Genomic DNA, 16377 nt, shown 5'->3' on the forward strand with positions numbered 1-16377 from the left:
GTCTAGGATAAGTAATGCAGGCATGCAGCTTAACCACAAGTGCGTATTCAGTGTCCCAGAATTAACTTTCCTAGGACATAAAATTTCCGCAAACGGCATTTCGCCGATGGATAGTAAAATTCAGGCAATCGTGGAGGCACCACAGCCTAAGGACAAAAAGGCTCTACATTCATTTCTAGGCCTCACGGGATATTATGCTAAAATTATCCCGCAGTATGCCGACGTAGTGGAACCGTTAAGGAAACTCCTAAGGCAAGGACAAGCCTTTGTCTGGCATCGGGATACTGAATGCAGCTTTCAGGTTATTAAAGACGTACTTGCATCACGCCCGGTGGTACGCATGTTTCAACCGCATCTGCCTATTGTGGTGACGGTTGATGCTTCTGACGTTGGCATAGTAGCCGTCCTACAGCAAAAATGCGGAAATGAGCTCTTTACAGTTGCTTTTGCTTCTCATACGTTATCTTCCGCAGAACGACGGTACTCCGTAGGCGAACGGGAAGCACTGGCATGTCTGTTTGCGTGTGAACATTCGCATGTTTACTTGTGGGGTCGACAGTTCACTCTACGAACTGATCACCAAGCTCTAGTCGCATTGCTATATTCAAAGGGTCCTGGACAGCGACCGTTAAGAATTTCAAGGTGGAATGCAAGATTGCTGTATTACAATTTCTCCCATGAGTACTGTAAAGGTGACCAAAATGTACTGCGGACGCATTGTCACGCCTACCTGTCCCTCCCGAATGTGAACCAGCACTAGATGAGGAAATAGTGTCTTTAGTTTCATCTTGTATTACAAAGGAGGAATTCCAAGCAGCCACACAGGCAGATCCAGTGTGCCAAGCATTAAAAGACAAAATAGTAAAAGGATGGAGAACTGCGGCAGACCTTCCGCCAGAGTTACAGGCGTATGCTGCTGTACAGTCCGAATTGTCCTACATGGATAATCTGCTTCTCCGAGGTGAACGTATCGTTCCTCCTGCTTCCTTGCGTCAGGCACTCCTGTCTGTTGCTCATGAAGGTCACTTAGGCATCAGTAAAACCAAGCTCAGATTGAGAGGCATCTACTGGTGGCCTCGCATGGATAGGCAAGTTGAGGAACTTGTGGGAAACTGCTTTGTGTGCCAACAAGCAGATAAATCTGTCAAACCATCTTTTGCCCCATTACAACCTGTCGAATGGCCATTAAGACCATGGGAAAAGTTAGCCATAGACATAATAGGCCCTCTTGATCGTGCGCCAAAGTATGCTCGTTTTGCTTTGGTCATGGTTGACTATCATTCCAAAAGGTCCGAAGTTGCTTTTATGCCTTCCGTCACATCTGAAGCCATCATGCACAGTCTCATGTCCATATTCAGTAGGGAAGGATTTCCTGATGCTATAGTGTCCGATAATGGACCACAGTTTGTTTCTGCACAGTTCGAAAACTTCCTGAAGAAAAGAGGCATTAATCATTTCTTGTCCTCTCTTTACTACCGACAGGCCAATGGCCAGGTAGAAAGATTTACCTGTGTCCTTAAAGAATTCATACAGATTGCTATTTTGGAACAGCGAGACCTCAGACTTGCGGTTTTAGAATACTTGGCAATTTACAGGTTTACTCCACATATGACTACCGGTGTGTCTCCAGCTATGCTGCTCTATAGTCGACAACCATGAACTCGGCTGGACGTTGCAAACATGCCTCCAATTCATCCTGAATTTGCTTCTCCAAAGTTGCGCCAGGAAGTGCAGAGTAGAGTACGTGAAAAACTATTGAAAAGTATGTGGATCGTCGTCGCGCAACTAAATGTCCTCAGTTTCAGCTAGGCGATCTGGTTAGGGTACGTACTTCACGGAAGTCTGGTCCTAAATACTCTGGTCCATTCAAGATTTACCGCCAAGTAGGCCGAAGTACTTTCCAGCTTGAAAATGGCAAGTGTTGGAACGCGTCTAAAATGGTGAAGTACTCGGTACGTCAGAGTGAAACAAATGAAAGGAGTCATTTCAATGACGGGACATCCTTTGACGATAGTCTTCCACCTTTTCTTCCAGTTCCTACTGGTACTCATTTTCCTGCTGCAACCAACTGTCTCACCACCACCACCGGGTTCACCCCGTGCAGAAAAGTCTCCTGAATGTCCGTGCAACACTTCTCCCCAAGACACTACTCCTGAAGGCACTCAGGTTTCTGACACACCTTCCAGTCCCGGTACGAGTAACACTTCTGCTGTTCCTCCTCTACAACCTGAACCAGTCCTCCGTAGGTCTACACGCCATAGACAACCTCCGGAATGGTTTAAGGATTATGTTTCCAAGTAGCTTGTTGCCTTGGGTTACTGTCCACAGAGGTTTCAACCCTCCCATGCGAATTCGGCTCTTAACGCCAAAAGTATTTCCTGTCATGTTCGTTAGGTGAATAGGACATATGCAGTATCCTTCAAATGGGGGGATTTCTGGCAGCATAAACGGTGCTATACGCACGCTGTACTTACTGCTATACTGCAGATTTATCAGTGGATCCTAGTTGTAGGAACACTTTTCTTCATTTCTTAGCAGCCCCGCAGAAGGGATACCATACATTTCTTGTATGTTATGTTTCTTGCAGCATAAACATGTATGCACATTTTCACTACGGTAGTAGCCACCATACTAATTTGTCTTTGACGCCAAAAAAGTTCTTAACATTAAAAGTCATTAGAGCATTCTTACGGGGGGGAGGGGGGGGGAGGGGACTATGGAGTGTAAAGTGCTTTTACGCACAATGCCCAATCCACGACAGCCACAGAGACTGTCTCGAGTCAGGCTCTGGGCGAATGAGCCACCCATCAGTGCTGTCGCAGGGGGCACACAGATGTTTGTTACTGTATACTTCTGTACTTTGTGAATTTTTTATGTGTTATCTGTGTATGCAAGGCTGCATCTCATCGTCCTCCCAAGACGGGTACTGGAACTGCAGAACTGGAGTGCAATAATTCATATTCAGTTTTTTTGTTGTGTGCTTTTTTTTAAATGGGGAAGCCAAAGATATTATTTTCTATTGTGTAAAGATGTCATCACTAGTCATGTGTGTTACAGTGCTAACATGTGTTCTTTGACTTGTGACTTACTTTTGTTGCGAGGAGAGCGAGTAAAGCATTTTTCCTTTCAAGGGAGAGGTGATGTGGTATCCTGTGTTAACTTCTGGTTTCGGTATTGGGTCTTTACATCAGGGCGCCACTCAGCGCCAAACGCTGTAAGTTGCCTCCTCAGAAATAAACATCCATTCTTTGTCTGGTCCCCGACTGAAGTAGTCGGGCTCTTTCTTGCGGTGCTGCACGCCCCGGTTGATTAGGCCTCATGCCGTAAACCTTTCATCTGGCCGCCATGTCGAAGATACAACACACACAACCACACAGTTTTCTTGAATGTGCTCATTTGCACAGTTCAATTACGCTATGAACGTAACTATTAGAGTAAGAGCAAGGAACATTTGAGACTTGTGAAATATTCTCGTGTGCCATTTTCTAATTCTTGAACTATGTGTATAGCGATGCATAAAAATTTTAATTCTTATAAGTTTATTTCCTTTTTTTATTGTTGTTATTTATAAATAAACAGCACACATATACCAACGCAATATATTTTTTTCTTACTTTAAGGTCACCCTAGAAAAATCACGCTAAATTTTTTTCGAAATAGGTCGCTCAGAAGAATTGGAATCTGCAATAAAAGAAATCGACCCTGAAAGGGTTAAAAACATCACGTTGCTGACGAAGCCTTCTTGTAGCGGGGACCCTCACTTGCTGGTGGTGGCAGTGCATGCCTGACTTCACATGCCCATTTAAGGCGCGGTAATACTGGGTAGATACGAGATCGACAAGATGCTCACGCCAACGATTGATCGACTACTCAGCACAGTACATCACTGAAGCCATCATACCAGGCCAACAACGGCGCAACTGTATACAACGTAACCGACGAGTGCGAGTTGCTGTACTGCGACGAGCTTTCTTGTCGACGGCACCGACAAAATAAGCATGCCGACCACTGTTTGACCGAACTCCGCGCGATCGATCGTCGAACCTACAACACGATAGCGAGCACGCCTTCGCTTGTGTATATAATTAATCGTACTTAATATGAGTCAAACATGCCTACCCATTTGAAATGCACAAGCTTCAACCCTCTCAAGCCGCACACATGAAGTCTGAGCCAATGTTGATACTGTTCAGCGAAAGTCAAGCCTGGCGCCATTGAGTTTGTGCACCCGCTACTGGTGGTCCTGAACTGAAATGCAAGCAGTTAGGATGAAGGAAACTGCTTTCAAAGTTCAGTTCTGGCCTTAGCAACTTGAAATCAACTACACTTCACTTCGTACGGCGCATACACAGTAAGCGGCAAGTGGTGACATTGCGCTGTGACAACATCTGTACGTCGCCATACCTGTAAGCTGCCGTTCGCATTCGTCACACAGATGGGTGGGTCTGTGCTTGTTGTTATGCTGACACATTTATCAATTCCAGACATTCACTGTTGACCTCTGTGTCAAACGGGAAACGAGAGACGGTGCATGGTGCAGTCGGTGTACAGCAGCACAGACAACCGTTTCGCTCAGTTATACCACCGGTGTCAGTGATGGCATCCACGTTTTCGCAAGAGAATAACACGGCCTATAAATGAGCGCTTATGCCAGCACAGTTTTCTCTAATAATGCTTTATGGCATGCACAAACTGCAAGTATGATGGAGTTAAAGAAATGCAAAAATAAGTAACAAATTAACAGCCTTTAATATCTTGATCACAATTGCTGTTGTTTAAGTGGTTTGGCCAGTCATATTGACTCGTCTCACAGTGGAACAACACGATACATATGTGCACATATGTAAGCTTTGCTACGTTTTGTGATTATTTCATATGAGCAATGCATCTTTTCCGCAATACTTGGCGCTAACAACGATCTGTGGCTGTAGATGTCGATGCAAGCAAGTGCGCCTCTTTGATAAATACGACGCAGAAGACTGCGCTCGCAGACTTCTTGAATATGCGAAATGTCTAAATAATGTGCAAAAAAGACTACAAAAAGTGAGCTCCAAGTGCAGAGATCACCAATGACAAACTCCAAAGCAGCCGTGTTGGCAGACGGAACTCAGTGTGCCTTTATCGGCTGCACTGTTTGCACAAGGGCGCACTCAGGCTTGCTCACCCAGTAGTTGGCGAGTGCTACATGGCTTCCAGGAATGACATGCAGCCCTGGAGTAGCCATTAATAATGATTAGTGATCCACGAAACGCACTATCAACCCACACTTAACGTGGGCGCAGGTACGCAAATCAAATAGCAAATGCCTCCGCACCCATCCAAAACGTTTCCAGCGGTGTGCGGCAGAGGGCAGCACAGGAAAATGAAAAAGGTGGATTGTGTGCGCCGCAACTGAATGCGTGCTCCGAACAACGATCCCCAATCGTGCCCTTGGTTCACTGATTGATTTGCAGAAGTTTTTGACGAGCTTTTTACATAATATTGTGTATCAAAATCTGGCTATATCGAACTATCTTGCGATCACCGCACTGTTCGATATATCTAGGTTCAACTGTAGCAGTCAAAGATATTTTTATTCTTGCCTTATCCAAGCCGCAGCAATAGAGTAACGTGCTGTGGCAATGGAGTGACCGAAAGCATCTCTGCTGCAAGCACTGTGGTCTAAAGAGAGAGCCAGCCACACCGACTGCTGAGCTTACTGAAGCCTGAATTGAAGCGCTGCAGAGGTGAACACATACAGACGCTGACAAAAAAACAAAAACAAAAAACAAACAAGAAATGAACACAGACCCTGTCTGAATGGACAGCTCTAGCAAAACCTGCCTGCATGATTTAAGAAGCAAGTCAAAAGGACACAAGCTAAACTGCCTCATCAGGAGAGTTGGCACTCCGTGTTGTCCACTCATAGCATGGAGGGCATGGTGCATGGAACCATTGGTGGAGGAGTAGGTCAATGAGTAAGAGGGTCCATGGTGACATAGCAGAGCCTAAAAGCTACAAAGGCTGTCTGTGGCCTATGAATGGAAACCAACTTGACCAACTTGTCAAATTACTGTAGTACTGTGGAACTCCACTGATACATTCCTCACTGTTGCGTTTTCCTGGCTGTTGCACCTACTTTTCACAGTCCCAACCTAAAGCCCATTAGCTCCTATGTATTATGTTCCCATTTGATATATAGCCATTGTGTAATGCTCACGCATCTTATGTTGCATTTTAATGTGGCAGTCACATACATTTAGCGATACAAAGGCATATTTTCTCTTGCACATTGCTACAAGGACAACAAAGGTATACTCGCAGTTAAGCTTGACAAGCCCTGCCAGGAAAACAATTATCAGTCCCAAGTAGCGTGTCTCGGTGCGATTGTGGTTTTTGGCAGTTCTTTTAAGCCAGCTTCGCCATAATACAGCTGTATTATGCGGTGACGCATTTTAAAAGTGATATGGGGTCACTGTTACGAAACAGTCTGTGTCCCTTAATTATAAACACGTGCGCACACTGTCTTCGGTCACAGTACAGGCAGTGAGACATCTAATAACTCTACTAGCAGCCATTCAGAGCTGTTCCCGACGTTACTATGATGATTTGAGGCCTTCCTCACTGTTACATTCTCTCAGCTGTTACGTTTCTTTTCCGCAGTCCCTTGAAAAATGTGCCAACTTGGATTTACTGCATTAAATACCGTACAGTCAACGACTGAATTTTTGGACATGGCTAATATTTCGGACGTCTTCGCGGCACCGCCATGAGCCCCATAGAATCAATGCATGAGGACATCTGAAGTTTCGGACGCTCGAACCCCCCACCGTCCAATTTTCCGGACTTTTTGACGCGATGGAAGGTCCTCTGGCTCCTCGCGCAGCGCCCTTGCGAAGGAAATCGACTTGCAGTCGAAGCATATCACTGCTTTGAACCACAACTAGCCGAATCTAGCTGTCACACACCGATTTGGTCTGGCCATGCTAGCTATGTTCATCGCCGCACTTCCGCCTCCGGCGAAGTTTCCGGAGCGGCGCTATTTCGTTTTTTTGCGCAGGCCACGTTTTGGCTAGTGTGGTGTGTGGTTATGCTGTTGTGTCAAGTGTGCTCTGCGACGCTAGGCCTGGGTGCTTCGACGCTCGTCAGTGAATTCCACTGTTCGCAACTTGACTTCGATGACCCCCACTCCGTCATCATTGTCCTCGCCGATGGCATCGAAGCGCGGAAAGCAATACCGTCGGTTAACGATGGAGAAGAAAGTCGCCGTTATTAAGCAAGTCGTGAGCGGCCGATCGCAGGCTGACGTGAGCAAAAAGTTCGGCATCGGCTCCGCTCTGCCGGGGTTTCCATACCCATGGAAATAACTTTTGAACAGTTTCTTGACGCTGACAACGAGCTCGACTTGCGCGCAAAACTGACTGACGAGAAAATAGTCCGTCAGGTTGTGGGGGATTCAGGACTCCGATGTTGAAAATGAGGAGCCAATGCCTGCGCCGCCTACAAGCGCCAAGTTGACGCGAGCACTGTTGACTGTTTCATCGGCGTACAGTGCTGACATGACCCTTGCTCAGATCGAGGCGAATATGATCGCATGCAACTGGAACGCCGTCCAAACAACAATCAACAAGTTCTTCAAGCCACTGCAGCAATATCACCGGCTGCCCGACGATGCACGTGTACATAATAAACCGGCAGTCGGCTGCATGCAGAGTTTTTGAACGCCTCTTTTTATAGCCACTTCGCTGATGCTTTGGCAGGGTTTCGGAAGCCTGGTACTTCGCCCTTTACCGCTAGATCCGAGAAAAAAAAAAAAAGTGCGTTTTTTTGCATGCATTCATTTTTTCGGACTGCCTGAATTTTCGGACGTTTTTATGTTCCCTAGAGGATCCGAAAAATTGGTTGTTGACTGTATTCCCCCGCTGCAATGTATGTGAATTGTGACCAACATGCTAGTCACATGAAGGGGGATGATGTGTCGGCGAACTATAATTAGCCACTTGACTGCCCTCCACACTGCTTGGATGTATCACAAAGTATATCTATGAATACGAATGGAAAAACTCAATGCCAATCCCAGCGTCAACAGCTTTAATGGTAAAAGCACACCTTGTGGCACTAAATAAGTGCTGTCTAGTGTGAATCAAATAAATGCTGTCACACTAATAAGAATTATTGGGTGAGACACAACAGTAATTCAATATGGAAAATCAGTTTCATGAAAATCAGAAAGGTGGAGAAAGTTCCATGAAAAGTAAAAAAATGTCATTCACCCGACAGTAGCACAAAGGTACAAGAAAATGGGTTTCCTTCACAGCTTAATCCCATTGTCAGGTGGATGACGATATTTCCCTTTCGTGAAGTGTCATCTACACATGGAAACCTAAAACTAGCTGGCCCAAAGCTCAGCCTGCATTGACTCACCTCATCTCCTTCAATTTTTTCTCCAGTTTAGCTGTCTGTGTGTTCCATATGAAGAGTGTTCCATCGTGGGAGCCCACAGCCACGTAGCTTGCATCAGGACTGAACTTTGCCCTCGTCCAATCACAGGCCACCTTGAAGCTGTCATCCCTGCAGTGAACGCATATGAAGGATACAATAAATGGAAAAACACAAAAGGATTTCTGCTGCGCAATGAAAGAAAATATGCAGCTTCTCACCCAAGTCACATGCGTTGAGAACCAGAACATTTTACTGAGAAACACAGAGGCCAAGTTCTTGGCCTGTTTAGTATAAGATGAGAGTGAGTGGCCCATTGGGGGGGGGGGGGGGCAAGAGTGGGGTCGACACTGATGAACACTTTGGGAAGAAAAGTTTGAAACTGAAAAATGCCAATTGTGAACGGTCAGTTAAGAGTAAGATAGTTCAGGACCAACTGTTACCCAGCTAGTTCTCTATTAAATTACACAGAAATGCAAAACATTTGCACATTAGAAAACTACTGAACCAATCTGAATGAAATTTCCTGGGTTTAGGAGAGAAAGAAAAATTTAGTGGTGGAACAGCCGCACCAATTGTGCCTTTGGGGCCATCCTGCACCAAACCGACATTTTAGCGGAAAGTTGCGCCGAGCCTGTGCCGAAGCATGCATAAGAGCGAAACCATCCTTCCGTCGATGCTTCACAGCAGTCAAAGCTGATATCAAAACGAACAGCACGCTATCATCATCAATCATAGAAGGAAGCAGAGGCCCGTCCACTGATCTGTAACATAGTGACACTAAAGTAAGTGTTGTCTGGTGTGAATCAAATAAATGCTGTCACACTAATAAGAATTAATAGGTGAGACATAACAGTATAGTGAGTAACTCTAGGGACGGGTGCTCAGTGCACCCGTCCGTCCTTGAGAAACTGAAACTGTCTCACTGAACTATTTCTCACTATACAGTGAGAAACTCTATGGGCCCGTTGAAGTCATTCGTTTTATCATTCGCACATATTTCTCTGACGGACGTACAATGTAGTACCGCTGTACCATCTTAGTGGTGCTTTATTTCGGATCTGCGTGATAAGGTGGAATCTGCCAAACAAGTATATATGTCACATTTTAGGATTAAAGGTAAGCTTATTCTATGTTTAAAGGCGATAGTGGGGCTTTGCAAAAGAGCTCCTGCGAGAAGAATCTCGGGTGGTGCATAGTTAAGAATGGTATTAGCGAATGAGGTTGAATGTGGTACACGGCGAGAGCCGCCACATCGATGGGTGCTGCCACGTTCAAAAAGCAAAGCTTTTTCGTTGAGTCTTTGTCGCCGTGTTATTTGGCTATTTCGGTGAAATAGTATCGCCGACACCAATGTGAAACCGTATTTGTGTCTTGCGCATGCACAGTGGCGTCAACACTTTTTTTTTCCGCCCCTATTTGAGAACTCCCTAATGTGCATGGCACGACATGAGTATATTGCATGATATCATGTTCAGTGCAGGCCCGCAGACTAGATTGGTCTTGCGGTGAGCCTTTGCCCACAAGCTCTGACTGTTGCACTGTGCTGCATCCTCACTTAATTATCCTCTGCACCGTATCAATGAACCCAGCCATAGTGCCCTTTGTGAGTCATGGTGTGGAGGAGCATCGCATCCTTTCCTGACTGCACTTGCAGGGCAAGCCTCGCGCAAATCCGTCTCTACAACATATCGACTATATCAGTTAAAATCTGCTTGGTATATGGTAAGCACATATATTAGACAACACATTGCATGCATTGGACCCTGTGCCAAAAGTGCTTGCTGCTGAGCTAAATCGGCCCTTTGCCTGCGTCCAGACCTGCACCGAAACGTGAAATGACTGTTCCACCACTGAAATTCTCACATTTTTACAATAACTGCCATCATAAATACAAATATATTGCTACACGCGTGTGATATTTGCTTGTTTGAAGGAGGTGCGTGGGCGCCATCACTCGAGCAAAGAGCATCACTCGCGCAGTGAATCTAACCGGTCAGTGCTGCAACCGTTGTTGTAAATATAACCTGTAAATAGTTGCTTCTCTTACTGACTCGTCCTTCGCTTAACATTGTGGTGGAGGTGGAATGTTTCCCGTTTTCCTAAGCATCCACACCATCGTCTTCTCAGCCATGGCTTCCGATGGAACCACCCCGTCGCCACCTACAGCTGCGGCGCCTACCCCTACGTATGTTACGGTTCCTAGTCTTCATGATCCTGGGACATTTTCTGGTCAAAATGACATTGACGTTGACGACTGGTTCAGCATGTATGAGTGTTTTAGCCAAAGCCACCACTGGGACCCTACCATTATGCTTGCCAATGTGATCTTTTATCTGGACGGGACATCGCGTGTCTGGTTTTGCACCGATGAGGACGAGCTCTCCAGCTGGGACATTTTCAAAGAGTGGTTTCGCGACCTATTTGGCAACTCATCAGGTCGCTAACAGGCTGCACGAAAAGAGCTTGCCACCCATGTCTAGTCGTCGACCGAATCATATGTCTCCTACATACAGGAAGAGCTCGCGCTTTGCCAGAAAGTCGACGAGCACATGACCGAGGTTGACAAGGTGGGCCATATTTTAAGAGGCATCACGGACGACGGCTTCAATTTGTTCATCTATAATGACGTTTCTACTGTCGACGCCATCGTCAAAGACTGCCGCCACTCCGAGGTAGCCAAAAGCCGCCACGTAGTACCACACTTTTCCCGGCTCACAAACACCCCTGCTACGTCCTCTTGCTTCGCTCTTACCACCACACGACCATTTCAAGAGAATGTCACCTGTATCGTTTGCCATGAGATTCAAGCGGCGAGTCCGGCCCCCCTTCATCCACGACCCCCTGAAGGTACCTTTGACCAAGCGGCACCCACTATTTCTGTTATCCAAGCAGTTGTGCAGCAAGAAATTGCAAACCTTGGCATCCCTACCACCTGCTCTGTCTCCTGACACGATTCGGCACCCATTCCAATATCCACAACCTGTAATGACCAGTATTTCGCTCCCAGACCATGCAATCCTGCTGAATGGCGAACCCCAGATGACAAACCGATCTGCTTCCGCTGCCACCGCGTTGATCATGTATCCCACCACTGCCGCACCACCTTGATGCCGCCGTACTGGCGCTCATTCCCTGCTCCTCGCCTATATGCCGACGCTCGCCGTTATTCCCCTCGCTGTCTGTACCCTACTTCTGATGCCCCCTGACAGCCACTTCTCCGCGCGATTGCTGTCGCCTCAACGCCGTCATTCCCCTTCACTCCAACCTCACCGCTTTTCCTCGCCAAACCGACAGACAGAAAACTAGGCCATGCAGCTCTTGGGAGGTAGTGCTGCATCACGTTCGTCCTTTCCAAATCCTCCGTTGACGCTCCTCACCAATACGAACCTAATTCAAGTTGATGCAGATGGTTTTCCGTTGACGGCATTAATTAATACTGGAGCCCAAGTGTCTATAATGAACACTAACCTATGTCGTTGCCTCAAAAAAGTTCTTCCACCTACCATCACTCGAGCTGTAAGCGTCACCAATGGCGCCACTGTTGCCATCAGGGTTATTTATGTGCACTGCTCGTATAGGAACTGCTGGCCGCCACGTTACAGTCCTGTTCACTGTGCTGACCACTTGCCCTCATGACCTAATCTTCGGGCTTGACTTTCTGACGATGCATTCTGCCCTCATCAACTGTGTCACCGGTACGCTGTGCCTAGAGCTTCCTCTTGTTTCAGACATTCGCCCCAAACAACCGAACACTCTCTGCACTACAGCGTTTGTTCGCTTACCTCCAAAAGCCCTAAACTTTGTCAAATTGGCCTCAACAGCAACCGTGCCTGACGGCGACTATGTCGTTCCACCTATTTGTGATGTCCTCCTTGGGCACGACATCTCTGTGCCACACTCCATCATAACCCTTGCCGCTAATAGGATGTGCCTCCCCATTATCAATTTTGGCTTGACAAAGCAAGTGTTACCGCTAGGCATAGTGGTGGCCATGCTCCGGTCAGTGACAGATGACCACGACACTGCTTTTGCAGGCGACGTGTCTCCAGATCCTCCTGAATACCCTCAGGATGCCTTGAACCTCGACAGCCCATTACATCCCATGGTCGCCCCGGACCTCGCACCTGACCAAGCAGCCACTCTATATCGCCTTTTGCTTTCCTACCGCGACATATTTGACACTGACAATCGACCACTTGGTCAGACGTCCCTTGTTAAGCATCGGTAAACACTGGTGATGCTGTTCCTATTCACCGCCGACTGTATCGTGTGTCCCCGGCAAAGCGGCAAGTTATTCAGCAGGAAGTAAACAAGATGCTCGCCAGAGGCATTGTTGAGCCCTCGTCGAGTCCTTGGGCATCGCCGGTTGTGCTCGTCAAAAAGAAAGACGGCATGTGGTGTTTCCGCATTGATTACCGCCACCTAAAACGAATTATTAAAAAGGACGTTTACCCTTTACCACGAATCGACGACACTCTTGACTGTCTTCACGGTGCCAAATACTTTTCGTCCATCGACCTTCAATCTGGTTATTGGCAGATTTCCATCGATGAGCAGGACCAAGAAAAGACCGCTTTCGTCACTCCAGATGGCCTCTACCAATTCAAGGTTATGCCGTTCGGTTTATGCAATGCCCACACCACGTTCGAACAGATGATCGACTCTCTGCTTCAAGGTTTCAAATTGTCAACTTGCCTTTGTTCCCTTGAAGACGTCCTTGTGTTTCATCCTACATTTGAGACGCACCTTGAGCGCATCGCAGCTATCCTTGACGTCTTCCGCAAGGCTGGGCTCCAATTAAACTCATCAAAGTGCCCCTTCGGGCGCCGACAGATTACAGTGCTAGGCCATCTCGTTGATGCTTCCGGAGTACAACACGACCCGGAGAAGGTTCGAGCAGTAACGGCTTTTCCTATACCTCAGTCTGTCAAAGATATCCGGAATTTTGTGGGGCTTTGTTCTTATTTCTGACGGTTCGTGAAAGATTTTGCAGCAATCGCTCGACCACTCACTGAGCTTCTGAAGACTGGCCTTTTATGTGGGGTTCCCCTCAGGCTGCCGCATTTTCATGCCTTATCACGATTCTCACCAATCCACCGGTCTTGGCCCACTTTGACCCATCCGCACCTACAGAGGTCCGAACTGATGCCAGTTGTTATGGGATCGGCGCCGTCTTATCGCAACACCAACATGGACACAACCTCATTAGGCCTACGCTAGCCAGCTCCTGACAACTGCAGAGCACAACTATTTCATTACCGAGCGCGAATGTCTTGCTCTCGTCTGGACTGTTTCAAAGTTCTGCCCATATTTATATGGCAAGCCCTTCTCAGTAATCACAGACCATCATGCAATCTGTTGGCTTTCGTCGCTCAAGGATCCTACTGTCCGGCTCAGTTGTTGGGCTTTCAGACTACAAGAATATCCCTACACAGTGACTTACAAGTCGGGACAACAACACCAGGACGCAGATTGCCGCTCTCACTACCCAATCGGAGACGCGACCTCTACGTCTGACACTGACACCGATGCCTGTGTTCTCTCTGTTTTCCACTGCTCCATGTCACCGACGAGCAGCGCCGTGACCCGTCCTTGCGTATCATCATTGACCGCCTGGAATCGTCACTCGCAGACAGTTCCCTTTGCTTATTCACACTTCAAGATGGCATACTCTACTGCTACAATGTTCACCGGTTATTATTCCTTGTGATCCTTAAACACCTTCGCTCGGCAATTCTCCACGAACTTCGCGACCTCCCTTTTGCCGGTCATCTGGGTGTGTCACGTACCTACGACCGAATCCACCGACGTTTATTTTGGCCAGGGCTTGCTCGCTCCGTTCGAAGATACGTAGCTGCGTGTGAGAAATGCCAGCGACGCAAGACACTATCGACGCTCCCTGCTTGGTACCTTCAACCACTCGACATTCCCGTGGAACCATTCTTTCGGGTTGGTTTGGACTTACTTGGCCCTTTTCCTCTTTCTACCTCTGGGAACAGGTGGATTGCTGTGGCCATGCATTATGCCACACACTACGCCATCACCCGAGCGCTTCCTACAAGCTGCGCCACAGATGTCGCCGATTTTCTTCTCCGCGATGTGATTTTATTACATTGAGCTCCGCGACAACTTCTCACTGACCGTGGCCGGACATTCCTATCAAAAGTTATCGCAGACGTTGTGCAGTCCTGTGCCACGAGGCACAAGCTATCCACGTCATACCATCCGCAAACAAATGGCCTCACGGAGCGTCTCAATCGCACTCTCACAGACATGCTCGTGAAATATGTCTTTTCAGACCACACTGACTGGTACCTCGCTCTACCGTTTGTCACATTTGCTTATAATTCTTCGTGCCACGACACAGCCGGTTATTCCCCATTTTTCCTTCTGTTCAGCCAAGAACCAGCGCTGCCCCTCGACACAACCCTCCCTGTTCATGCGGCACCGACCAGTGAATACGCACTTGACGCCATCGCCCGCTGTGTCCACGCAAGGGAAGTCGCCCGTGACCGCCTTCCGAAATCCCAAGACAGTCAAAGGCGTTTGTACGACCAGCGACACCGAGACGTGCACTTCCCGCCTGGTTCTTGGGTGTTTCTATGGTCACCATCACGTCAGGTCGGCTGGTCGTTGCACAGGCCCATACTGAGTGCTTCATGCCATGACTCCCGTCACCTACGAGATTGCCCCTGACGCCCCATCTGCTTCCCAGTCCAGTGATATCGTGCACGTTACACAACTGAAGCAGTATCACCCTCCCAGTGATGACATTTAGACACTCCGGGATGTCACTTCTGCCGCCGGGGGATTATGCTACATGCATGTGATATTTGCTTGTTTGAAGGAGGCGCGTGGGCGCCATCACTCGAGCAAAGAGGAGGAAGAACAAACTGGGCTCGCACTGTGCATGTAACCGGTCAGCGCTGCAACCGCTGTTGTAAATATAACCTATAAATAGTCACTCATCTTACTGACTCGTCCTTCGCGTAACAATATTGAAGCAAATAGTTGAGATCTCAGCTCCAAAAATAAACATTGGAATTCTGCATTAGTTTACAGCTTACACGAAATTTCTAAATTGTCGGCACTAGTTTTGCAAAAGTTCTATTTATGAATTAGATATAATTCAGATCATAAGGAGCCAAGAGGCTTCTCTATAATTCATTGTAACATATAATATAAAATTGTTATCAATTTAGATGTCCAATACATGCAGTTCAGATAATTGCGACATTGGTTGCTACTGTTCAGGTACAAAGTTTTAAAGGCGATGCTTGTCTTATAAACTTATTGAACTTCAGCAATCTTGATAAAAAAAAGATTGATAGCCTAAATAAAGATATGTTGCGCACAATCAATAGCATTGAACTTTTTCTTTTAAATGCAAGAAACACTGCCAAACCAGATTACAATCACATGCAGTTGTAGCTTAATTGTAACGTCTGATGAATAGAGCTGGCAATGAAACATCAATCAGTTGGTGGTTAAATGACAATTGCTAGGAAGTGACAGGCTCCCTTGAGCAACTCGTGTGGCATGGGCTCGAGTGAAATTGAATGAAGTTGACTTCATTTCTTGTTCAACAGACCCTTTCATTAATGCCGCATCTGTGTCTTTCACGTGTCTTCGTCTATCATTTATACGCACTACATAGTACTCCAAGATGTCATACCAGCCAGGCCGTATTGCAGCACTGATAGGCTGGAGTCATTAATGATGATGAATCACTTTCCTGATTGCAACATCAGTAGTCTTCATTCAACCATGTTGTTCATGGGTGTCATAGAAAGCATTACTAAACCAGTAATTAGCTAAGCATTACTAACTACTAGGGTAGAAACTAATCCCTACGAATATTCTCTGTCCAATGCACTTAAAATTTATGGCACCATATTGTGATGGTTATTGAGTGAAACATCATTCAATGACTGATTCAATTTTGACTACAAATCA

The 16377-nt window shown here is 46.8% G+C and overlaps 1 protein-coding gene across 3 annotated transcripts in view; it reads right to left on the reverse strand.

The window, feature by feature from the left end:
* Atg16 (Autophagy-related 16) overlaps positions 1-16377 on the reverse strand; it is a 456887-nt gene that overhangs the window by 26755 nt on the left and 413755 nt on the right. For all 3 annotated transcript variants that reach the window (XM_075682849.1, XM_075682848.1, XM_075682850.1), the window contains one exon: positions 8404-8550. In XM_075682849.1, the coding sequence (XP_075538964.1) occupies positions 8404-8550 (147 nt within the window). The remainder of the gene's footprint in view (positions 1-8403; positions 8551-16377) is intronic.

The sequence above is a fragment of the Dermacentor variabilis genome, chromosome 2 (genome assembly GCF_050947875.1).
Source record: "Dermacentor variabilis isolate Ectoservices chromosome 2, ASM5094787v1, whole genome shotgun sequence".
NCBI classification, from domain to species: Eukaryota; Metazoa; Arthropoda; class Arachnida; order Ixodida; family Ixodidae; genus Dermacentor; species Dermacentor variabilis.